The 26,617-nt window shown below is 49.0% G+C and overlaps 1 protein-coding gene across 3 annotated transcripts in view; it reads right to left on the reverse strand.

The window, feature by feature from the left end:
- PKD1 (polycystin 1, transient receptor potential channel interacting) overlaps positions 1-25,985 on the reverse strand; it is a 99,745-nt gene extending 73,760 nt beyond the window's left edge. For all 3 annotated transcript variants that reach the window (XR_007504578.1, XM_049791873.1, XM_049791872.1), the window contains exon 1: positions 25,665-25,985. Coding sequence is in view for 2 of the 3 variants with exons in the window: in XM_049791873.1 (XP_049647830.1) it covers positions 25,665-25,918 (254 nt within the window). In the remaining variant the exon portion in view is untranslated. The remainder of the gene's footprint in view (positions 1-25,664) is intronic.
- Positions 25,986-26,617: the final 632 nt, after the last annotated feature.

The raw sequence follows: 26,617 nt of genomic DNA on the forward strand, positions 1-26,617 counted from the left end.
GACACATCTACGGGGGAGAAAGAAACAAAACGTTTGGCAGCCTGTACCAGAAGCAGGAAGAGAAGAAGTGAAATGAGTATGTAAGGGAAACAAGTCCTGTGCTACAGCAACGAGAGAAAAGCCTGCAGGCCCTCAGAAAGGGATATTCTCTCAGCAGTAACAAGGGCAAAGCTCTGTTGTTCATCAGGCTGAAGATACCACGAACATAGCCAGAAACTTCGTTGATGAGGACCTCCCCATCTCTCCTAGTCCGCAGCTGTGTCAGGGGATCCAGCCCTTCCAGGTGATGAGGGCTCAGCCCAGCCTGTCGCAAATTTCACTGCCTCCCCCCAGGCACATGGCATGAACACAGGGCTGGCGTGACCGGAGCGGTGTTTGCTGGGAGCTGTGAAGGCAGGAGAAACATGGGAACTGATGACACATTTCGGAGAACGCTGACGGCAAAATGGGAGGTGAGGAGAGGACTGTGAGAGCAGGACAGTCAGACCAGTGTGAGCCGTGGGGCCAGCACTGGGATAATTCCAGGTGGTCCAAAGAAAGACCCAGAAGCTACCAGACTGCTGTGATCACTGTGCCAATGGGGGTCCCATCAGATGCTGAGCCCAGCAGAAGGGTTGTGGGTCTGCAGATGACAGATCTTTGCCCTCTGTTTAAGGCTGGGCATGCAACATCAGGCATGACTTCTGAAATGCTGGTCAAGGTTTCAGGTTTGCAGCATCTCTTCTACTTCTGAGTATCGCTGCAGTATCCACCAACAAATATCATCTATGCTAGTTCTTAAAGCATACCTCCTTTCTTTTCCTGGATCATTTCCACACTCCCTGGATCCCTGGGTGTTACAATATTCTGGGTTTGAAATTAGATAGATGGACAGACAGACAAACAGATATATACATACACAGACACACATACAGACAAACAGGTATTTTTGCCCCCAAATGGACTTTCTTCTTCAAATACATTTTATCAAATACAGAAATAATCTGGGACCGTTGTTTTAAATGCCTAAATATATGTTTCATTAAAGGATCCAGGCAGCAGTTGTGCAGGAGTTGCTGTGTCTATCAGCTAAATAAAACACTTTTGGAGAAAATGCCTGAATGTGTAGTTCACATTCTGGTCAGCTGGGCAATAACAGAGATTTAGAATCAATCCTAGAATTTTTCTCTATTCAAGGGGGGGGAAAAAGCAAACCTCATTAATTAAGCAGCCTAAACCAAATGGAGGTGTGCAGTCTGACCAGCGGCAGAGGTGCTCTGGTGGCAGGTGGGCCCGTGTCTCGGGTGGTCTCCATGCATTACAGTTCCTTCTGAAGCTCGAGATAACAGTATTTCCATGCTTGCCAGGGAGAAAGGGCTTCCAATCTACTGTTTTGTTGTAAACGCCTCTCTAGCACAAGGGTGCCATAATTCAAAGTCAGGCCCATGAATTCCTATTGGAACAGAAACACTCAAGGAATTTACTAAACAGCAGCTTTGGTTGACGTTATGTGCCATAAATCACAGGGCATGGTAAAAGCCCAGAGCCAGTCTGCTCTGCAACTGGACAGACAGACAGACAGAGAAAAGGGAAATGGTTTACAAGATGCTGAAGGGCAGGCCTTTCCTTAACCTCCGTGTTCCGATGCTGATACTGATACGAGCTCCTCCATATTTTTTCAAATGTGGTTGTTTGGGTTGGAGGGCTCTGCTCTGAATGTTTTTGGAATATGCTCACTATAGATCCTTAAACATTTTCCTTCTGAAAACAAAAAACAATTAGAACCCAATATAGACCTGCTGCTTCCAGTAAAAAATGCATTTGCATGTTTCTGGCATTAATAATGTATGTGGTTGGGTTGCTTCCTTTTAGCATTAGAAAGTCTTCTGTGATGCAGTCAGAATATTTCTGCTCCAAAAAATGCTGATGTTCAGAGGCCCCAAAGTAGGTACAAAGGGAAATGAGCAGCTTGCTTAGGCCTCGGCAGGGCCTCGAGCTCTGCAGCAGAGCTGCCCTCTCTAGAAGACCTTGTGAACAGGCGTGGGAAACAGTAACCCATTTGTCCCCTGCACGAGATCTCCAGAAGAACCTTTCCCTGCTGTTGCAGTGAAAGAGCTGACAGTTCCTTTTGCTGCTCTAGCAAGAAGGGACACGGGCACTGGAAGCTGCACGCATAGGACAGAAATCACACAACACTGCTCCTCTCCCTAGCAATGCCTCCGCTGCCGGGATCGGAGAACGTATGGGCTGAGGACCCCTGCCACTCTCCTTATCCTCCATCACCTAACTGATCCTGGTTTAGGTAGAAGCACAGAGGCTTCAGCAGAGACAGCTGACCGCATACTCCACAGAAACTGTCCACCCTTCCCTCTTGGGAGGTTCAAGGAAAAGCATGAAGAGGGAAGTCTCCTTTCTCTCGAGGCTCCTCCAGCAGCCGGATCAGATCCATTGCCCAGACACCATCAAAGGAGGTTTGCTCTGGTCACTGGCCATTCTTTGGGCTTCTTCGGTGGGCTGTCAGGCTCAGTGTCTGCAGATACTGCTGCCAGCATGGTGGAGGTCCTCACCGAGCCAGATCATGTGCCAGGCCTGGGTGCAGGTGATGTACGTTTCTGGTTCTTTTCTGGACCACTGTGCACAGCAGCATAGCTCAGTGTCCTCCTCTGAACCCATCCTGGTTTTAGCACTCTTTGCCTCACTATCAGCTAAACTCTGGGTTTTAGTCATATCTCACTCATGAGAGGAGATGGGTCTTTCCCTGCCCAATACATCAAAACACCCAACAAATGTTCCTGGTGAGAAGGGCAAAGTACAAACCCGCAATTATTATAGGGAATTTTAGGACAAAAGTTGTCAAGCAGCGATGGGACAAATTCAGCCCTGAAGCCAAGAGATGTACCCCAGGGATCCACTCGTTTCCACTTGTACATTAAGAGATGCCAACAGCTCCTCAACGTGCAAAGAGTACAGATGGCACAGCGGACATGTTAGCAGTGATACAGCTGGAATGGTATGAGCTCAACGCTGCAGAAAGGAAGGGTTTGGATCTCATGGGTTAACCAAGACTTGCACATCTAACTCTACCCGTTGCTTGGAAAATTTAAACTCCAGATAGGAGAGAGCCAAAGCTTTAACATGACCTGCCTGGGACGAATAACTGTCCGCACTTCTGCCAAATATTAATGGCTGATAAATCCACTATGCAACATATCTGGAGGTATGGGGTGGAGACCAAAGGACAGATCCCTGGAAAGAGCTCTGGAGAAAACTTCAGTCAAGTCATCAGCTTATCCTGGAAGGATGCAGCTGACCTTGAGATAACCTGCTTTTACACTGCTCCCCTCAGCTCAACTCTTCCCCTTGACATGGACTGACCTCCACCTGTCCAGAGCAATGAAAACAATTTACCTCTGACCTCTGGCTCAGTCAAAGACCCTCCTGGGCTTGCTTCTGCTGGTTGAAACATAGCTTCTGTGCTGCTTTACCGCAGCCCACAAGACCTTCAGCAACTGCAGACTCTTTCTACTACCTGCTGCCTAGAAGGACTCATGCTGCAGTCCAAGTGGGGCTGCATTCAAAAGCCACCACCAGCTGAGAAAGCAGAAGGTGCGTGCTTCTTAGGAAGAACTTCCATGCTTCGAACTTCCATGCTTCCTTGGAGCAAGGCACAGAAGGCCCTGATCCTTCACAACTTCCACAGCTTGGTGCCAGGCATCATCCCCTGTCCTGGCACATACATTATCCATACAGGTATATAAGTCACACATGCTCTCAGGTCAAGAACACATTATCTCTAGAGCATCTGTTTCAACTCAGCCTGGGGAAAAATAGGATGAAATCACAGCAGCTATCCCATAGCCTACAGGAAAGAGGCTTGGTGCTCTCAGTCTGCTTCCTATGGGACCACAGTGAGCACAGAGCTGGTGCGACAGGCTGGCTGTACCCACATCCCCTCTCCTCACAAGGAGGTGACTCTTTCTGCAGACTCCTTTCTCAGATCAACTTTGGAAAAGGGATGTCTCTCTCAAATTAAATACATAATGGAGACACAGTTGGTCTGATTTTGTTGTGAGGGAACCACAGAGAGGATAATTTCATTCACTTCGGACTACAGGTCATGTCAGTGATCTGTTAAAGGGAGGATCGCTATGGTGTCTGTTCCTTTCTCCCACAGGACCAATGCCTATAATCCTTTTTTTAAAACATCATTATGTGGAATAAACTGTCTAGGGAGAAAAAAAGGCCTTGCAACTCTGCTAATCTTCCTAATGATTTAATACCTGCAAATACTACTGGGAGGTATTCCTTTCCTGATCGCATTAAAAGCTGTCGTATTAAACGTCTCATCACACTTCAGCATCCTACTGTGGATTTTTCTTTTAAACAAAGCCAATTTCTCTGGAGACTGAGCAGGGTTTTTTGCTCCCAGAGCCCACCCCCCCAATTTTAAAAGATCTTCTAAATGCCTGCCTGGGGAATTCCAATAAGTCCTGGCACAGATCCTCCAAATAGTAGCAAAGCTAAACAGGGTATGGCTGTTATTGTAGAGATCCCTCACTGCCAGCACAAATACACAGACTGGACCATTCAACCTTTTACAGCAGGAAAGTCATGGACAGTTGATGATTCGTAATCAGCATTTTTTCTTCTACCACAGCCACCCTTCTTTAATTATTCTTTATTTCTGGCAAGCACCCCTTTCCTGCAGTTTTTGCAATGCTTTCCCCCCCCTCAATTTCTTAATTACATTAGCAAGAACAGGCAGGGGACAGACATCCCAGAGTCCAGTTTGCCTCCTGCATCTGCTCAAGATACCATGTGCCGCAGCCCTGATGTAGAGTCCCAGACGAAGACTGCTGTGGTTCAGCTAGCCAGGGTTAAGCATTCCCCCATGTACAAGACCAGAACAAAGCCTGTGAAACACTCCTGTCCCCCTCAAGACCTCAGAATAAGGCTGAAGTGGTTTCATGGGCCGTGTTTGTGCTGGCTTTGTGCCCAGGGGTGAACCTCACCAACGGCAGCCTATACTACTGCAGTTTTCTTTTTTAATTTTCATCTGCAAAGCCGAGAGACACTTCTTTCCCAGGTCAGTATGTACAGGCACGCCAAACTGTAAAACCTGTTAAATTACTGTCTCCTCCCCATGCAAGTGTGTGCTGGGACTGACACAGTGGCCCAGGGGCTCAGGACCCCGTGGTGCTCCCACCTGGCCCCTTACTGAAGTGACCCAGCGCGGAGCTGAGGTGCCGAAGGCTCACAGGGAACAGAGCATGGGTAGATGAAGGTCTGCCCCAGCTCAGCCTGCCTGGTCTCTCCCCCACTCCAGCTTCAAATGGCTGCAGCAAAGGGGCTTACCCCAGGAGCTGATTCTTCCTCTCAGAAATCTTTTCTTGATTAGCCAGCTTAAATCTGCCTAAGTTCAGGTTTTCTCCAAAGTTCTCAAGCACAGGTCCTCTGACGATTCACCTTAACAACGGGCATTTACTGCTAACACTCACAGCCACTGCACGTCACACAGTTGTCAAAGCACACACCAAGAAAGGAGAAATGAACCATCAGAGACCCAACAGGGCAAATGTCACTGGAGCAGACACAGACAAATTAAAAAAAAAAAAAAAAAGTCACCCCCCCTTCCACTTCATAGATATTTTTTTTCTACTGTACACAAATTGATTTTGTTGTCGTTTCATTTTCTGTTGCGAGTCTCCTCTCTGGCACAGTGCTACCAAAAGTGAATCACTGACAGTGCTGGTTGAGGAGTCTTTGGGGAAGCTGATGCTTCGCTTCAGGTTCAGGCAACTGTCTTGGACTGTGTCTCAATTTAATGATTAAATACAAAATTACTCTACCCTATTCTTCATAAGCTGAAGATAAAAAACCACAAGGGTGATTGTGTAAGAGGGTGTTAGCGGTAAATACAAACCACCAGTAAATTTACTTTGTTTAAAATGGAAAGAAGAGCAGGAACCCAAGCAATGCCAAGCCCAATAAAATACTAAGGACAGAGTCCCCCAACAAGCAGAGGCATGTGGCCCACTCTCTCCCGTGCTGTGTGGCAGGCAAAGCGGGCACCAGCGTGCTCTGCACCCTGCTAGCACCATCCGCTGCCTCTGCTCCAAGTACCGCAGAGACTGGAAGGCTACCAAGAGCCGGCTTGGCACAGCAGGACATGTAAATTCAGTCTGATCCCTTCTTAGGCTCCATACGGAGGCTCTGGAGGGTTTCAGTAAACATCCTTGGTAATCTTTGGACACCACAGCAATGTCAAGAAGTATCACATTCATAACTCAGACCTTACATCAGCTCCGCTGGCAGAAAGAAAGTTTGCCCAGTTCTCAAGGCACACCGAGCCTCAGAGGGCATCATCGTTTCTCAGGATTTATGGTAGACACCGAGTTAAGCTGCATCTTTGGTCTTATGTTAAATCACCTTTTTGCCAAGGCTAAAAATTGCTCTGTGGTGTAATCACAAACTGAGGCAGAAGAGCGAAATAACAAATTTCATTCCCATATAATAATAACAAGTTACGTTTCCATAGCACCCCTCTTCCTCTTGTATCCAAAAGGACATTACCAACTTAACTCACTGAAGCATGATCTGTGAACAGGGATTATATAATCCAGCGCTGAAATACAGCCACTGTTCTTTAAGGGTGCAATCCAGCCTTAAAGCAGAGTTCAAGATAGAAAGAAGAATCGCCAGTGCACTAGGAAAGGGATGCCATGGAGCAAGAACTGAATCCTCCGTCATGTTGCTGATGTGAGGAAAGGTAGACTCTGATCCACGGTCTGCTCCCCAAAGATCTGTCAGAGGAGAGATGCTGCTTTCTGCTCACAAAACTAAACCCAGATCTCTCTGGAATAATGACAAATGCTGGAGCTCCCTGTTTTTAGCAGCAGCCAAACAGGGCAGCGTGACTGTGCCGTCCCCCACTCAACTCAGGGCTGTGGTGCCCCGACAGACTGCCAGGCACCTTGTGCGTGCCTGGGAGAGCAGAGCTGCTGGGAACGCTGCTTTCCAGCAGACGGGCAAACCACGGCCCGGGCACCTGTGGTCAGCAAAGGTCCTGGGTCACGCGCTAAAAGACAAAAACAGCCCCTTATTCGGCTAAGTCATGCTGGGATCGCTGCCCAGTCATGCCTATTCAAACAGCGTCAACCCACACTGATTGCACCCCTCTCTGTCTCTCAATACAAATAGCAGCTTAGACTTGCTGGAAGCTGTGCTTTATGTTAGTTGGTGGGTTCAGGAAGACAAAGACCCCAAGGCTTTTCCTGATAAGTAGTCCGTCTGTCCCATCTCATCCCTCAGAAGGCTGTCAAAGAGCTACTGTTTCCCTCAGAATAAAATAAAATAAAATTAGGAGCATATAGGGATTGTAAGTATAGCAGCAAATGAAGAGGGATTTCACACAGGCAGGGGGAGCGGGGAGCGTGTGATGCAGAGCTCCCCAGCCTCGCACACACGTCTGATCTCGAGGCAGACTGAGCTACAGACTGCCTTTGCTCCGTTCTTCCTTTCCAACATTTTCCACACCCTCCTGCCAAGAAAACTCCGAGAGCTGCCTGCCATGTCTGGCAAACGCTTCCTACTGCAGAGTCCTCCCCGTTAGCACACGCATGCACACACACACATGGAGGGACCCGCACCAGGGCTGGCTGCTGCTGCGCTGCTCAGAGATGCGGCAGGACGTTCGCAAAGCTCTGTCCTCGCTCCCCACCAAGGGGCTGAGACTCTTCTGATATCCTCCAAAGGAGACGCTCAGGGAGAGTGAGGGTTGACTCTGAAATTTATTACGCATTTTGGGTCCTTCATAAGCAGGCCAGCTCCTCAGCTCCTATGGGGTTTGGAAGCCGCCTAAGGTAGAGGGATCATGCCAAGGTTTACAGCAGATGAAGTGAAGAGGAAAGGCAATGCACTAGAAGCCAGATAACCATTACTTGCCCATGCTCAGGCCTGGCTTGTAAATGCAGAAAGGGGTTTGTGCTTGTGACTAGTGTTCCCACGTATCACACAAAGGCAGATCTCCTGGTCTCAGATGCCTGAGCATGGATTTAATATATTTTTATTACATTCAGAATCATCAAATATTATGACATTTTTGTGAAGCTACCTGGAGCCCCAGCTCCTACATGCAGCATAATTTGAGCAAATAAAAATTTGCATCTGTTCCTTGTGTGTTTGGGGGTTTTTTAATTTCCTGCTGTGTGAAATAAGAGGAGCAATAAAATAAAATCCTTGGAAACAAATGACAATTGTTTAATGCAGTAAAAAAAAATCCCAACGCCTTCCTAGGCTGCTTGTACCACAGCTACTACATGCATGGCTGCTTGGACAGGTAGAAGAACAGGCTCCAAGTCCGGACTTCCTCACTTTTATGGGTTTAAATTGGATCCCACTAGGTGTTTAAGGCCATTGTTGAACTGCTAACGCATTCTGCAGCATGACTAACACCAACTGGGTTATTTTTCTCATTTGGCTTTTTTTTGCTCCATCTGCCTGTCATAGCAGACAGGAGAGCCAAACAGAGCAGCAGAGTAAGAGGTGAGTGATAAACAGCGTGCTGGATGTATGCAGAGCAGGGATAAGAGTTCACCAGCAAATCTGTGACTGAAGGGGTGTAGGGACAAGCTACCGCATTCCCTGACTCAGTGAGCAAAAGGGGTGTGTAGGTATGGCTTTTTTTCAGATAAAGTGCAACTGCAACTGATGTGGCAGTGTAAGACAGAATGGCAGAAGGAAAAAGATTACGAGCTACAGATTGCCACTACAGAAGTTAAAGAAGGAAGGTGACTCTTCCCATGAGGCTGGCTTCAGCCCTCAGCAAAGAGCTGCAGAACCTCTCCTGACTTAGCAAGGCTCTCCTGCATTTGCAGCAATGCTTCTGAAAGCAACATTTGGCCCTGCGCTTCCAAGAGGTTGAGGATTTTCTCCCTCCCCCACCTTTTATTTTTCTGAAAAGTGACCAGCAGACTCTGGTTGACTGCATGCACTTAACTGGCCAGAGTCTGGCAGCAGAGACAGAGACAGGCCCAGGAAGCAGGCAGCAGGCAGTGGTTTATGAAACACCCTGTGGAACCAACACTTTCCCCTACCAGGAAAAGTCTTTCGCAACTGGATGTCTCTGAACTGTGGATTCGGGTGATTTCAGAATTCTCCTTCCATGACCTCTCCCCCTCCTTGACAGACTGTGGCTTCATCTTAATGGTGGAGGCTAACTGGGTTGGGAACATCACTAATGGCATGGAAAGAAATGGGAGAGACTTTGCAAGAAATATAACCACAGAGCTGGTTCCAGGAGCCCCTCCCTGCACAACAGCAGCTCCCAGAGGATCCTGGAAACACCCAGCATGCTCATCCTACCTGGGATCTTAAAAGTCTCAAAAATGCCATGCAAGAAACTGTCAACAAATTAAATCCATCCTTTTCTTGTAATAATCTACCGTTCTTGATGTGAAGACAGCCTCAATCCTACAACTGCTGGCTCAGAAGTGAGGAATAGAACTACAGCAAGATTTCCCCATCTAATGTACTCTTAGACAAATCTTCCATAGTTCAACATATCATCAAACACTCTTTAAAATGGTCCCTCTGCTCTGCCATTAACTATGCTGTCTAACGAGATTCCACGTGGGGAGTCCTGGTAACTTACAGTGAGCAATTAGGGGGTATAGTTTCAAATTGGAAACAATCAGCTACAAAAACAATCCGTCCACATCTATTATGTGCAGACACCCCAGGGGCTGGCACGAGCCGTTAGACTTGGCATTCCGAGGCTCACAAGCTCTACCGGCACAGAAAAGTCTTAATCTGTTCTCCCACCCATGTATTCCTGGTGCAGGTTTACAGGACTCAGCTGAACAACACCATGATCTTTGCTACGAGACAGATCAGAATCAGGCTTCAAATCACAATTTTTCACCAGAGTCCTGAAAAAGCATGAGAAAAATATTGGTAAGATAGCCCTGTTGAACATGCGGAGAAGGTGAGGCTGGAAGACTGGAAGAGACCTCTGAAATCAAAGAGTGAGATAGAGGAACTTGCCCTTCCCATTAAATGCCTCACAGTACTTGAATTTGGTGCTACCCACTAAATACATCCTGAACCTACAGGTCCCAATTACAGTCACACCTCTTGGGTCCAGCCAGCACTCCTGAGGAAGACAGGAGATCTGTCACATTTGGGCACATCCCATCTCTAAGTCTGAAACCACCCTGTAATCACCATCCCCAACTCTACAACCACTCTTTTGCCTCAGAAAGAAGCAAAAGACAGAAGCTCAGGGATAAAATTTCTCAAGGTCTGAGTGGTGTTTGGGAGGTGAATCAGAGCTGGGAGGGAGAGGAAGGCAGACTCAGATTCCTGGATTAAAGGCTAGCTCCGTCTGGTACAGCATTCAGTTCAGCCTTGGGTTACCTACAGATTAAATATTTACCTCTAAACAGCAGAAATGTCATACAATCCATCTCGTCACATGACAAATCCTCCAAAAATGACCCTCAAGATTTCAGCTGCCTCTTTAGCAACCTCAAAGCCTGTATCAACCTCACTTGAATCCTAACCAACTCCTGTATCTGGTCCCATGGTACGTGGCTCTAGATGGCCCACTTTTACCCCAAAAAGCGAATTAGAAGATATACTCAGCCTTGCTGTAGAAGAAGTGGTGGGTTCCCTAAAACTGTCTCCTGGAATCATGACATTAAATAATAATCTCTACTTTTTTTCTTCCCTTTTATGTTGCTAAAGTCTTTTTTTCCCCTCTACATCTCCTTATTGAGAAGTACAGATTCCTCCAAACGTCTCCTACATGGGACTTCAGGCTCAAATCCCAGAAGGCAACAACATTTGGCCTTCTTTGGTTTATTTTTAATCTCAAGATTTATGAGAGGTAGCTGACTCATGTTTTGGCTGGCAGGGCTGGACTTTTGTAAGTAATTGCATCCTTGCTATTTCATTAATTAAGTTTTCCCACTTCTGTTTGAGGTGTTGGTGATGCCACTGTCTGCTGAGAGAAAAATAGAGATCTTTGCCTCGGGTACCAGGCAGGTGAAAGGCCAGACATTTCCTTCCTCAATCTCTGGCCCAAGCATGCAAAGTGACAGGTGCAGATATATCAAATTTCCCAGCACTGCTCAGCTCTATCAGGTTATTCAAGCATCTCCTGCCACAGGGGAGCTCCACCCTCAGCAAAAGGCAAGCAATCCTACACACACCAGGGCTACTGTGACTTGTTAAGTATGGTTTTGCTTCACATACCCCGATTTCCTTTCCAGCAATGCACCAAAAAAAATACTGAGGAGAGAGTTTGCAGCTAAGGAATTCAGTGAATGATTAACTCCATCCTACCTATTAACCATTGCTCTCCTTTCCCTCATGCCTTGCAGAAACCCCAGTTCCGGGTAGCAAAGCCATGCCAAAATCTGATACCCCACTGGTTTTGCCTGCAGAGTGGTCAGGTGATGCGGATGGTTTTAGCTTTGAGTTAAAACACATTAAGTGCAGTAATGATTAATCCAGAACCCCAGCACAAATTCATGATGAAATGTTGTTTCTCTTGTCACACTGAATTTACCTAAATGAATCCTGCTTCCTGGAGGTCACCATGGAGGAACGGTGTCTACGCAGGCTTGCAGAGGCAGGACCTCCATGCACACCAGGAGCAGGGGCTAGTGCAAGGACAGCTCTTTACAAGGCAGTGAAAGGATATGATGACTAGGTGTTGCTCTCTCCACTCTGAAATGAACCACATCTAAGCCATGCTGTACTGCCTTTGGGACTAAGACAAGACAGTGAATGCAGCTCTGCCAGCCTGAAGATGCTACAGACCAGTGGGAGCCCAGATGCATGTGCACCCCCAGCAAGTCATCTCACACTACAAGATCTTCATGTCAGATTGGCCCCACGTGCACGTGCAAGCCCACATGTTTATCACACTCAGCTGCACCTCAGAAGACTGGGAGGGCTCAGTGCTGGGCTCGGACACAGACTCCCTGTATGACCTCAGGCAACTCCCTCACTCTGTGAGCATAAAGCTTTTACAGCCTTACCCAGCCGAAAAACAGGAAGACTTCCTTTTTCTTTTGCCTTGTCTATTTTTATTGCAAGATCCTGAGGATAAGGTCTGTTATTCAGTATGCCTGTGTACAGTACCCAGCACTATGAGGTCCCAATCCTGCCAAGGGCTCGAAGCACAACACATACAAAAAACAACTCCTAGAGCTTTGGGTCTTTTATGCAAGCCCACACATACCACGGTACCATGCAACAGAGATACAACTAAATCTCCACATTTTAAATTGGGCATTCCAGTACCTCAACATACAAAAAGCTGCTCCTTCATCACCCGATGACTAGTAGTGAGCAAGAGGCCTGCTGAAAGTCTGCTCTGCTGTCAGGACACAAAGTCTTTGCATGCAACATTAAAAGTTCAGAATTTCCTCCCACTAGGAGAAGAAGGACTGTACAATTTTACAGGCATTTGCTGAAAGCAACTTGCCACTACTGCCTGTCACCAAAGTTGCTGGCATGGAGAGCAACACCTGAGTAAACAGCTCTCACGCTCCCACTGTTATGCCTGGGTTTCATCAATTAGTGGCGCTGAGCCACCCATGCAGCCACAACAGGTGTCTGCTTAGACTGTTCAACACCAGGACCCTGACGGCGCACACTCAGGGCAGGGAGACACCAGTTAAAACTATATGGAGACCCGAAATACGTGGATACCCACTATCCCAAGACCCAGAAACCTGCCCTTGCAGTATGAGAGCCAGGGTATTTCATGGCCTCCACATACTGATGGCCAGGTGGGATTTAAGAGCAGCCCTTGCTCAGCACAACATGGTGCATCTGAAAAGGTAGGTGGGAAGGATTAAAATACTCCTCTGCAAAAGCAAGGACCTGATGCTGCAACGCCAAGACTCTCATCTCTCTGTGGCCTGCGCAGAAACAGAGTAAAACAACACAAGTCTCCCATGCTCTTCACTTCTGTAGATTAATTCAGTAATATAAATCTGATGGGACTGTTCTCATGGTCACACCAGACACTCACGCTAGCCCCCATGCTGATCCTCTGTCACCCACACTGCCACTGATTGTAAACTCTTATCTTTCCCATAGACCGCCAACGACGGCTTTGCTACTGCCAGACAGCCCGTAAGCCAGCAAGAATTAGGACCCCAAGAAGTTAAAAGAAACAAGTGCAAAAGTTGAGTTGCAGCCAGAAGGAGAACTGGGACCCATCCCTGCCACAGGCCTGTGTCTCATCCCAACAGTAAGCTCAAGCTCCTGCTGAGGGCCTTTTAGCTCTAGATTCAATAAAGAAAATAAAATGCTGCTGCTGAAATATGTTTCATATTGTAAAAGACAGAACCCCTTACTCTGGAGGGCTGGGCTCCAGGCTGCAGTGGCAGCAGGGCAGCAGAGACACAGCTCTTCATGCCCTGCACTGAGTTTGATTAGGCAGAGGATCAAGTCATCCTCAAATTCCCAGTCGGAATGCCGAAACACACCCCCTAAGGAGGAGGAAAGGGCTCGTCTCCTCTCCCCCTAATCAGCCATCATTAAACAAACAACTAACAGCAGGGATCTTGTAGTACGCACCACAGCCAAGAGCTACCGACTGCCTGATCCTGAACCCGCACCGCAGCGGTGTCAGCAGGCCCAGCAACGTAGCCCCGAGGCAGGGCAGCCAGCTCAGCCCCGCAGGGCGCCCAGCCTGGGACGTGGGGCAGCTCATGGCACCCCTTCCCCAAGGCTGAGCCCAGCCTCACTGCAAGGTGCACGCAGCGCCAAGGCCCTGCGTGCCCGACGGGTGCTGACAGCAGAGGTGCGAGGCAGGAGAGGAGATGGATGCGCGGGGGTTTGCCCAAGCCCAGACAAAACCCGTGTTTCCAGAGGGCCCACCTGCGAGACCACGCTGCTGCCGAGCACCATGATGGGGACAGGCTGCCTGCCACAGGCCTCTGCTGGGTGAAGGCACCCAGGAGGGCTGCCTGGGGCTGAGAAACAGGGTCGGACTGCTAGCACTACAGAGACCAGCCTGCCAGATACCCTGAGGTGTGGGCTGCCTGACCTGAGGGGGAAAATAGCACAAGAGAGGAGAAGCTGCCCCCCAGCTGAAGTAATATGGCACCCGGTGAGATTAAAATGGCGCCTGGCTGAGGTAAAGTGACGCCTGGTTGACGTAAAGTGGTGCCTGGTTGACGTAAAGTGGCGCCTGGCTGAGGGAGAAAGAGCAGAGGTGCTGGCAGAACTAGAGAGCCACCCCAGTCCTCGCTCTCCGCAAAGGGGAGCGATGTCCACAACCATGGCCACAGTCCTGCTGTGGGGGGCCATCTTGTCCCAGCTCTGGCCATGCACATCCATCTCTGTACAGGTGGCCTGGGGCTACACAGCGTCTTTCCCCAGGCTGCTCCTGGTGAGGAAAATGCTCACGGCTCCATGTCCTTCTGCTCCGAGGAGCCCACAGGGAGCAGCCACATTTCTCTCAGGAGCTGGCACCCTGGAATGGAGTCAGCGCTGACTTCCCATTTGGGGCTGGGATGTCTCCGTTTGGGAAACTGATGGCACTGCCTTGAAACAAAAAATAAAGTTGGGCAGAAAACAAAACTTTTCTTTTTTTCAGATGCTTTAAAAGAAAAACGAATGGTTCTCTAGCTATGATAGCACAGTGAGATCCTGCTGGCTCCAGTACCCACCACACAGTACGTACCAGCAAAGCACAAGGTTTAGTGTGGAGGACGATGGCAAGAAGAGGTTGAAGCACAAGCAGGGATGGGAAGGCAGGACCAAGGTTACCGATAAGCCTGTCAAAATGAGTGTGGGTGTGTGTTCTGCTGCCCTGTCCTTTACCTTGCTCAGAGCGAAGATTCAGCTTCCCGAGAGTTGGTATAGGATAATGTTTTGCTGCCTTTTCACAAGGAGCACCAGGCAAGTAGGAATTAGAAATCCAGGGCATTTATCCAGCAGCCAAGCATTTAAGCCCTCCACAAGCATTTAATTCCCATAAATAACCACTACAATACTCCCGCGAGGCAGGAAGCACCAGCCCCATTGCTCAGACAGGGGAGACTGAGTGCAGATGAATCAATGACAGCCCAACCCACACAACCAGGGTCAGAACTGAAAACAAAACCAAGAAGTCCCGCTTTCCCCTCTGTGTTCCAGCTGCTAGACAACACTGCCCCCAGTAGCTCGGCTTTCTTCCCAAACTAAGGTATGCACTTCAATTCCCTGATTGAGGAGGGCAGAAGGACAGACGGGGAAGTAAGTCCTGGCCTTAAGCACAGTGTACACAGCCTCCATGGCTGCTGCAGAATTTAGCAACTTCCAGGAACTGCAGAGCAAGCCAATAAACACCAGCTCCACTGCTATTTCCCCTCTCTATGGGAATGAACAGGAGTTGTGGTCAGTCTGCACAGGAAGTAAAAGGTGCTCCATGTTGCTGATCAGAACAATCACCTGCAAGAGGAGAGGATCTGGAGCAGGGCTGCACCATCTCAAAAGACCCAGGACTCTCTGATGACTTATGTCTTTCCCAAGCAGCTAGAGAGTGCATTTACTTCAGAGGAAGCTTTGCATCCTGTGGGACCGGGGGTGTTGGAGATTAATTTCCAAACTTAGTCTCCTCTCCCAATTCTCTCTGAAGTTATGGGATCAAGCTACAGGCTTGGATGTGTCACAGCTAATCCACAGGAAGACAGAATGCAGCAGTGGGCTTTGCTGGCTTGTTTCAGAGATCTGACGGCTAGCTGTAATTAACCCTTTAAGCACTGCAAATTCTAAATTATGCCAGAAAGTAATACTCCAATCTGACTGGCTGCATAACGTGGGTCACGACACTCAGCACAAAGCAAATCCAAGGTAATGCAACTTAAATTGGTGGCTATATCAGACACAATCTGTGCATGTAATCAGAAACTAAATTATCCAAGGACAGTGACATTGCTACCTTGACAGTTTACTCTCCTACAAGCACTTGAAAGACAGAGAGCTTTTCAAGAAATGGCTAACTGCTGGATGCAATGAGTGACAAGAGGGAAAGCAATGAGGGCCTAGGGTCTGGGTCTGGCTGTTGGGCTACTGAAGTTATTTTGTGTTGTATGAAACACAGATTCAAGAATCAGTGATGCTCCTGGCACTCCCTGCAAAAAATGGGGTGTGTCTTCTCTCTAAATTAAAACTTGGGAATTGTGTTGTGTCAGTCTAGCAGAGCCTCGAGTACCACCCAGACAGCTTAAGCTTTGTTTCCATGGTGCTGTCCTAACATGTGCTGTGCCCTGTAACAGCTTTATTGCACAAAGGGGCAGCAGTTTTCTTTTTTTTCTTTTCCTTAAGTAAAGCCATTACTTACTGCTGATATGAACACAATCCACCACATATATTAGCTACAGTGAATTTTCTTAATGCAACTGAAAGACTAACACAGTCTAACCCTTGGCCCCTTGTAGCTTTTGTCTTACCACCTCAGTTTTGTCTACTAAATTTTTTAAGACTTCTGATACAAACTGCACTGATCCATGCAATCAGAGGCTGCAAATCTAGGCAGAGTTCAGTCTATAAAGCCAGTGACTTCATGTTTTCCCTCTGTAGGAGTAAAATAACGTTCCCACACTCTGATAGAAACCTTTGCTCTGCACAGATTTAATTCATTACTTATGAATCTCTGGCCAACGTCACTCCGTTCATTTCAGTGGCTCTCTACTTGCAGTCGCCTCCTGAGTCCGGGAGGACAGGGAACCTTTTTTTTTTTTTTTTTTTACCATGTAGTGAAGTAGCTGAGAAGGGATCCTGACTAATGGCTTCACCAACTTGTTGCTTATGTAACAATCCTCTCCTAGAAAATCACCCAGGTAGCGATAATGAGCTGCCCTCTACAAGTGCTTTACAGCAGGTTGGTCGAGAGCCAAGGTATTTTCCAATGGAAACTCTTCTCCCAGGGAATCACCCAGCATTGTATTTCAGATGAGTGCTTTGTTTTGTTTTAGGAAATAGGAGAAGATTTCTTTTTAATTGTGCTATGCTTAGGTGCAAGGGCGGCTTCATGACACAAATCACCGAGGAGTCACTAAATGGCCTGCTGGAATCATTTATGAGACCAGAATGGCAGCAGCTCTGCTAACACCTCAAAGGCAAGTGCCCATATTCCAAGTTCATGCTTCTGCAGGATTGCGTGGACCACATGCAGGTCTTGGGTAAGAGCTGTCTCTTTGCTGTGTCTGCACTGTGCCTAAGCTATGAGATCCCAGAGGTGGAACAGCAGTACAAAATATTAAAGGTGCCAGTTGATTGCTCTTTCCATATCCAAACCCCTTCTTTCGAAAACTCACTCTTTCCAAAAGGCTTTCCAATCCTTTTCATCTGAGGAGGGGTGAAACACAACTCTCTGCAGAGGGCCAGCTCCACACTCCAGGCAGCACACAGTGCTGTCTGCACCGGCTCAGGCAGAGGACAGACCCTTTCACAAGGTCTTCACAAGGCTCCTGTGCAAGCATCTGTCTGTGGGTGAAAAGACAAGACACTGTCCCAAAAACCCTGTCCCGCTTCTCTTTCTGAGGAAGAAATGCAGCTTAAACAGAGGTGTCTGAGGCAGTACAAAACATAGCTAAGAGGGAATGTGGCTGCAACGCTTTTCTCACAGACTCTCTACTCTGTATCTCATTGTGGTTTCCAACTGTTCCCTCAGCTCTCTAAGCCCCAGGAGAGGAAATGCAGCACGCACACTCTGCACTGGGAGCATGCATCGCAGGATGGGGCTGGTGATTATTATTCTTATCACCCCACGGACTGCCTGGCACTGGCTGAAGAGCATGGCTCAGATGGTTCTCTCTGCTCCCAAACAGCTACGCAGCCTCTCCATGTGAAAGCCATTAAGCAATAGCACAGAAGCAACCCATGAGGCAAAACCCGTGAACATTCCCGTACTGACAGCCCGCTGGTCCCCGTTGCCAGCAAGACGCCAGGGTGCTGGGACTGGGCTGCAGGCAGGTGCTGACGAGGAGCCATGTGCTTCCCCTCGAAGTTAACGCTTGTGTGGCCAGCCCTCCTGACAGCTCCACAAAGAGCACGCAGACACTGGAGAGCCAGAGCCCCGCGGGGCCTCCCCTGGGCACAGTCCAGACCCTGTGTGCCAGCACTGATGTCCTACTGTTGGAAATGTGGCATATGGGAGCATCGGCAGTGGAGACAGGAACTGAAACATCTGTTTTTTCCGAGCCACACTTGGAAAGGCTAAGCTGTATTCCACCCCTAAAGCACAACCAGCCCAGCTGTGAGGCAAGCAGATGAACAGAGAAGTACAAAAATAGCCACTTCTGTAGTGCTCTTTCAAGCAACACGAGGTTGCCCTACAAAAATAAATACACAAAAAGGAATGATCTTGGGGGTTTTTTCCAGCTATTAGAGGGGCCCAGGTGCTCCCATCACTGCAACACAGTAAAAGGACGCATCCCCTCGACTCACAGCTCTGTGTTCACAGCGTATTCCCACCACCCACCAGCTAACCACCTTGGGTCTGTTTGCAGCGCAGCAAGAATCACACGTGCGGTCCCTAACGGGACTAGACACGGATGCTTTCACCAACCTGACCTAAAACAAAATCTGCATGTTTCAGGCTGGACTCACTCCACCCCCTTCCCGAGGCGTGGCTTTGAGAGAGAAACTAACAACTTTGGCCAACACAATCTGTCTGGGCTCTCGCTTTCCCAGGCTTAGCTGTTCCTCGGGTTCCTCCCTCAGGAGGACTCAACCCACACCCTAGATCCTCTTTTTAGAGAGCCACTCCCACCTCTCCCTGACAAAGAAGCATTTGGTGTAGCAGAACCTATTTAACCCGTTCCCAGCAGGACCCGTGTCCCTTGACCGAGCAGGGAAAGGTGTTTACAGAATCCCATACAAGCCTCCCCCCGCCAGGGAGAGGAAGAAGAGGTTTCACTGCCTGCCTCAACCAAAGTGACAAGGAAAACTGCTCTTTTGCTTCTGGATCCGCAGTAGTCCTCCTCCCTGCTAGAGGAGCCCAAAGCAGCACGGATCCTGCGGGAGCCAGGGCCCGAGGTCCTGCCAGGAGATGTTGCAATGGAGTTGTGAAGAGGCCATTGCTGTGGGTCTGCAAGTACCATTAGCGATGTCTGTCCAAGGAGGTGGGCACAGGCTCTAGCCAGGGCTACAGACTCCACAGTGGAAGTCGCAGTTTCAAACCAGTGATTAGACCTCACGACTTCATCACAGACACGCAAAACAGTATTGCACAGAGCCAAATGTGTTTCTTGATACAAGGAGCTGTCTGTATAGGCGGGCAGAATACAAGTTGCCCAGCTGTCACTAGAAGAAAAAAGGGCATGGTATGGTGTCCAGGTACAATTTCAAATGAATAGGAACAGGCTGGCTGAGCCCTGGCTTGGATCCAGAATTCATGTCACTACAGATCGTCCTGCAGGCTCGTCAAAAGCAAGAGCTGCTGCAGACTGCTGTCAGGGTGAGTATAGCCTTCTCCTGATGATGCTCAAGAGCACACGCCAGCACGCCTGCAGCGGGCAGAGAGAGTCCCGTCGTCTCCCAACACCGCACTGCCGGAGGGCAGCCCGTAGACCCCAGACGGGAGGTAAAGCAGGGCCACGTGGTTAACACACACGCACCACGACTGAAAAATGCCGTAGGTGGGAGATTCATTACCACAAAGTGAACATCGTCATTTCCTTCCATCGAGTACTGTTACCAAACCAGCGGATCGCACTATCTTAACATGGGTTGCTAATTAAAAATGACGCTGGATTAAACAGAGTAACGCAAGACCCTATGTCACATCTGAAACTTTGTTGCCAATCTCAGCTTACTGAATTTTTTAATAGGCCTGATGCCAAGAAGCCAAAGAGATGTACTGGTTCCTAACCTGAGGGAAACTATTTTTACTGTTAGACTGGCAGAAACAGCTGACTGACAAATATTACGCTTTCTTTTGATTATCTCTGCTTAAATCCAGTGGTAGCACATCATCAAAATGTATGCAATTTTTTGAGGGAAAAGGAGGAGCTGGAAAGTGAGGACAGAATCTGTTTACTGGTCACGGTTCCTATAATATCCCACAAATGCTACAGATGGTCAACTTGCACGTTGTTGATGCTCTCCTGATGATAGCTGTCCTTTAAAAAAATGGGAATGGCTGTAATCACATGGTTTTTGCTTTTTGTGCCCTTTGCAAAGCAAAAGTTATCGTTATATTTCAATTTGACATTTTTAGTTTTGGCAAACAGAGATGCCAACTTAGCCTCAGTGTCTAAGTAAACAACAGTCCTTCGATATGAAAAACAAGCCAACTCTACTGTAGAGGCAGGTTAAGAAATAAGGGCCGGGGAGGTCTGATTTGACACCCTCATCCTCCCGTCGGGACAGGCAGTGACCTTCGGCGGAGCATGTTCGTGTAGGTGGCAGAAGCTGCAAGGGGAGCTCTGCAGCCCGGCAGTTGCTGCAGCTTTCCAGCATTTAAGCCTGATCTCAGCAAGGCCTGGAGAGAAGGGTGGGCTGACGTGGGGTGAGAGAAGAGTGGGCTGACGTGGGCTAGCAGCCGTTCCTCCGAATAGCAGTCGCGTTGTAAGTGCAGCCTACGAGCAGAGCTGCCAACTTTCCACTGTGGAAGAGACACAGATTTTCTCTTTGAGCCTGACAGCGACTGCCTAAATCGTGCTGTTGGCTAGGGAGGGACTAATTCACAAGTGCCATGTCTCCCACACACCCCCCGTGCACTTTCCTCACGGTAAGAGCAAGAACCTCTGTCTGTGCAGCTCCCAGCCCGCTCCACCCTGGCACTGGAAAGCACATCTTTGCTCCTGAGCTGTACTTCTTCACTCCCGCTTACTTTCTTATTCACTTACTACAACTCAGAGAAATGTTTGGGGACATGTGGGGTAAATAAGAGACAAGATACTAAATCAAGCTGAACTGCAACGATCAAAGGACAACAAAGCTTGAAGAAATGGAGAAACGATGACGCAGAAACGCATTATGGAAACCACAGCGTGGAAAACGCGGCATGACAAGAGATAAAACAAGGAATCCCATTAAATGGCAAGCAGAGAAGCATTAACAAACCATATGAGCCCATTTCACCCTACCTTCTGATTTGAGTGATTTTCTTTTTAAAACCCCTCTTTGTGAGAGCAGAATGAAAGCAGCTGGGTGAAACACGAGAGAGACCTGGTGGGGGCTTGCCAGCAGGAGAAGCTGTTCACTCCAACAGGGAAAAAGCCACACACAGGACACCACCAATAAACTTAAAAATTGCAGGAAATACAGGGAAAAAATCAATCCAAACAGTACCTGGTAAAAAAAATACACCAGATGTCAAAGGAACCCCAAAAGGTGAGGTGAGCAGAGACATGGTGTTCCTTTCTACTAACATCTGACTAGCATCAGGAGCGGGCATTCAGACAGCAGATCTTCCCTCTGCCCAGTGGGGCTGTGAGATGTTTAGCTACAGTTTCTTAATGTGTGGTTTTCAGTCACTACCAGGGTTTGTAGGTTTGGCTGCGCTGAATTGCAAATCGCAAAATCTTTTAATGCTGGGCTACCATCAAGGAAGTGAGAGACCTTGATGCTGCTCGGGATTATTTAATTGCAACTTTTGCCACGGAGCAGGAACGCCTCCAAATGCCACCTCTCTGGGGGACGCCTCTTCTCACCTAGCAGGACGTTTTTAAACACCAACAAAAAACCCTAAAGTTTTAATTTTTAAAAGGGTAAGTTTCTCAGTCATGGGAACAGCACTCAAATTTCTCTGAAGCTTTAGGAAGGAACACAATAAACAACCCAGACCTTCTGCTTATGCCATTGCTGTAACAGCATTATGGTAACACTTCACTAACACCAGAGACCATTATGCTCCGATAGAATAATGCAGAATTGCCTCCTTGTTTAGTGCTTAAACTATAGATACAATTTGCTTACGTGATTGGTCCCTTCCACAGGCTGAATTAATCTCATTTGCAAAATATTTACCTAGCACCTCATTTGGGCCTTTTTCTCCCTCCAAAACGTCTTACAAAAGAGAAACACAGCCTTGTTTTCGCTGGGGATACAGCTTCTTGTAAGAATGACATTCCAGGCTGTTTAAGTTTTTTCTAGGAACAGCAGTAAAACTATTTTGCCTTTGTGGACTGGACATTACTGTACAGACACTCCACTGCTTGTGGTTTTACCCGAACTGGATTTTAGTTTTAATGGGAATATTTTTTCCCACAGCTTTTGAAGATACCTTGAACCTTGAAACAGCTTTTACTGCATCACATAACAATACCAAAAATCTACCGATCATTGCCAAGTCTTGAAATTTAAAATATCACAGACTGTAGGTTCCTGAATCATAAAATCTGTTTATTTTAAGAAGGTTTGCTTAGGTGAAATCACCGGCTAGGCAGTGTAACCCCAGGGCTCACTGCCAAACCCACAAAAAAACCCCGCTGGGTTTTGGATGAAAGTTATGACCCCCAAATCTGCAAAGCTTCTGCTTCTGCAGGAGTGTGGTGATAGCAGAGCTCCTCTGATTTCAGCTTCTCCTTCTTACCCATCCACAAATAGTATTCCACATTAATGAAGGAAAAATAAGGGAGTCTCAACTCTAGTCTTTTCAGCTGAGATTCTAATCTCCACTTGAAAACTACCAGGTTACTAAAGATGTGTCAGAAATAGTCAATATTTGCAAGGGAAAGTCAGAAAATCTTTATGAGGTTTATTTCCAGTTGAGGAATGAAAGAAATGGTACCAGCTCATGAAACATCTAAGTCTCAAAAAATAAATGAGAACAAAATCTGGTAGCCCTGAAAGCAGAGCACTTGAAAAGAGATCAGATCAGAGCATTTCTCACATGGAGGAACTCAGAAGTGCAAATGCTGCCACTTGAAACGTGTTGCTCTTGAGGTATAGTTTTTTATGTTGCGCACTGCAGATTATTTGGAAAAACAGACTTTGCTCTTGATTCCAGCCAGACTTTGCGTTACACTTCAAGAACCCGACTCTGGCAATGGGAGGGGGCCAATATTCCCATTCGGTCTGCCTGGAGACTGCTTCCAGCTAGGTATGTAGCGTCTGCAAGCAGCAGAGCTTATTTCCTTAGTGATTCTTTGGATGGGACATTTCTTCTGTACTCCTAGTAACAGTGCTGCCGAAGTTGGCATTTATTTCTTCGAAGTTGCTACATCTATAATGTCGGATACGAGGAATTCATTTCCTAGGCCTTACTTCTACAGCTAGAGGTACGGTATCACATTTGCTGCGTGCAACTGCTAGCGCACACGCCTGCTGCAGAATCAGGGAGCTTTGGCATTGGTAATTTTCTGAACTCAGCCTTCTTAAAGGCTGTTTTCATTTCAGACTAACTAAAAAAAAAGTTTTGCTGAGATATTAAAAAAAAAGCTTTCCTCTAATGAGAGAATACGCAGCAATCATTAAAAGCATTATTTACTTTATCTGTCAGTGTTCAATAAAGGGAACATGAAATGAATAGACAAAACCGCTTGCATAACTTCACTATGTCATGAGCCAGAGTCCCTCTCATCCTGACAAAATTGAATCTGTAAATCTTTCATGGTTATAATGACGACATAAGTACACATGCCTTCTTTCCCATCATCAGGAGGTCAAACAGGGCAGTAAACTTCTCCCCAAAGGAAATCCATGTACCGCGGCAGACCAATTCAGCACATCTTATACCAGTCATCAGAATATTACCAGCACACACTTTTTCAGCTGAGTCGTGACTGTACAACACAAGATGATCTGCTGGCTGACAAAGATGACTCTACAGTCTGAATTCCAAAGACAACTGTCCCTCAGCGGAGGAAAGCTCTTCCTCTTACCACATATGCTCTCAACAGTGCTGTAAACAAACATTTCTCGATCGAAATCAGAGGAAGATGTCAGTAACACTATCCTGCCGTTTCAGTCCATTTGCTTTAGCGGATTTCCCCTCCCCATATTCCGGACACTTTGTTTTGTTGACCTGCAAGAGCTTTATGTCCAACTTCAATTTGTCATTGCATAACAGGATCTAATCCAAAATGTTCTGGGAGCTTTTACAACTCAACGCCTCTGAACAACAATAATATAAACAGTCTCAAACACTTACGACCAAAATTAATAATCCTAGAAACACACTGTAATAACCCCAAATCCTTAAAGAGCCAAATGAAGGACTTATCATCACAGTCTTCAGAAGGCTGCTCTACAAGTGACCAGCAAAGAGCTGGCACGTTCCACCTCTGTCACAATGGCACATTCAGCCACCAGAGCTGCGGATCCCCACGTCTAACTGACAACAGATAACGCAATGTCAGAAACCCCTTAATAAACACTAGTCTTTCCCAGTTAGGGACTTTCTGCAACAAGCAATGGCTAGTTTGTTTGGAAAAGTCTAAACGTATCTTGTAAGAAAAGAGTTGGAAAACACCTTGTCTGCAGGATTGAGAGACATTTTCCTGAAGTTAGCCTACATACATCTTGCCGACGTACCGTTTAACGTTTACTGCGGTACTTGGCAACTTCTGCAACATCTCTTAATCTACATTGACGCTAAAAAGTGGAAACTCAGTTAAGAATATCCGAATAGAAGAGCAGACCCTTAACTTATTGAAATACCAGCAGAAATTAGTTCATGTGAGATTCTTCTACTGTGCCGGGCCCCACGTCATCTCTCCTACATGAATCACTCCATGCTTTTGTCTCCTCAAGAACAGAAAAGTTGCTCCCTAAGGCAAACAAATTTAGGTTCAAAAAGAAATAAAAAAAAAAAAAACAAAACCAAAACCAAACCATTTTTCCCCTAAGTCTGTTTTTTGCATCATACAGTAACTTTATTCAAGTGACTGTGCACCTGGACCATTCTAATGCCGCTCCAAGAAACATGCCTTTCTGACCGATTATCCCGAAACAACAAAATCAGCATCTGGACACAAACACAACTGTCATCCCAACCCAGCACTTTCACAGAGACATTTTTATGCGAACCCGTTACTTGAGTCTTTCGGGTTTGCTGTTAGGAGAAGAGTGTTTAAACCCCATCCAACTGCTGACTTCCCCACACCGGTCTCCTCCTGCCATTTCCCCCAGAACCTCAGGAATTAACCCCCCGGCACAAAACCTCCGGGCTCCCCCGGCGAGGCGCAGCAGCCCCCCGCCTCTTTTCGACCTACCCACGGGGAACGTTACCCTACGGTTTTGCCCCAGGTACCCGCCGGGCCGCCTCCCATCTCCCACGCCGGTGTTCCCCTGCGTGCCCCGCGGGTTGCCAACTCTTGGCAAGACGCGAGCGGCGTTACGAGACGATCCGCTTTGGGCTGAAATCCTGAAAACGCTTCTCCAGCTGCGGAGCCGAGGGCATCCCCACGGCCGTGCCTTCTCGGGGAGGGAGGCATCGGCCCCGCCGCGCTAGCCCTTACCCCAGCTGAAGCTGCCGAAAACTTGGAGCCGTTTTCCCCCTTTTTTTCTCCGCTCGGGCCACTTTCTGCCCGCCTCCGACCCGGCAGGCTGACGGCAAACTTTCTACCGCGTCTCCATGTTTGTCCCCGCTGTCACGCGTCCCATCGCCGTCCCGGCCCAACGCAAAAAACAACGCGCCGGGAAATACCGGAGGACGAACGACAGCGCCGGGCGGCCGCGCCGCCGCCGCCCGCCCCGGGCCCGCCGCGCCCCGCCGTACTCACAGCGCCGTGGCGGCGGGAGGGATGCCGGTCCCCGGGCGCTCCATCCCGCGGGCAGAGCAGTTGACGAGGCAGGCGGAGCCGGCGCAGGTACAGTCGGCGGCGCAGGGCTGGCAGGCGGGGGCCGGGGGCTCCCGGGCCGCCGCCAGCCCCCCGCACAGCAGGGAGCAGAGCAGGCACCAGCCCGAGAGGGGCAGCCGCGCCGCGGGGACGCCATGTTTGCGCTGTGATCCAGTGTCTCCATTTCCAAAAGGCATCTCTCCCTACGGGCATGGCATGGCCCCGGCCCGCCGCTCCCCCGGCCGGCCGGCCGGGCCCGGCCGCGCCCCGCCCCGCTCCGCCGCGACGCTCCGCGCACCCTCCGCGCCGCCCGCCTCAGCGCCCGCCCGGCATGGCGGCCTCCCCCCGCAAGGGCTGGCGCTGCGCGCTGGCTCGGCGGCGGCGGCGCCCGGCCCGTTGGGGCTCCCGCTCCACGCCGCGCTGACAAGCCCCCCCCCCGCCCCCGGCCCGGCCCGGCCCGGCCCGGCCCGGCGCCGCTCGGCTCTGCGCTCCGCCCGGGCCGCGGCCGCCGCCTCCCCGCTCCGCCTCCCGCCCGGCGGAAACCCGGCGCCGCTCCAGCCCCGCCGCCCGCCCGGGCCGCCCCCGCAGCGCGGCCGGCCGGCCGGCCCCCGAACCCCAACCCCAAGCCCAAATCCAAGCCCAAGCCCGGCCGGCCCCGGGGGGGGGGGGGGGGGCAAGGGGGTCCCGGGAGCAAGCGGATCCCGGGGGGGCAGGGGGGTCCCATGAGGCAGGGGGGTCCCGGGGAGAGCGGAGTCCAGGGAGGAAGCGAATCCTGGGGTTCAAGGGGGTCCCAGGAGCAAGCGGATCCCGGGGGGGCAGAGGGGTCCCGGGGGGCAAGGGGGTCCCGGGACCAAGCAGGTCCTGGGGGGCAGGGGGATCCCATGAGGCAGGGGGGT

Source organism: Accipiter gentilis, chromosome 33 (assembly GCF_929443795.1).
Source record: "Accipiter gentilis chromosome 33, bAccGen1.1, whole genome shotgun sequence".
NCBI lineage: Eukaryota > Metazoa > Chordata > Aves > Accipitriformes > Accipitridae > Astur > Astur gentilis.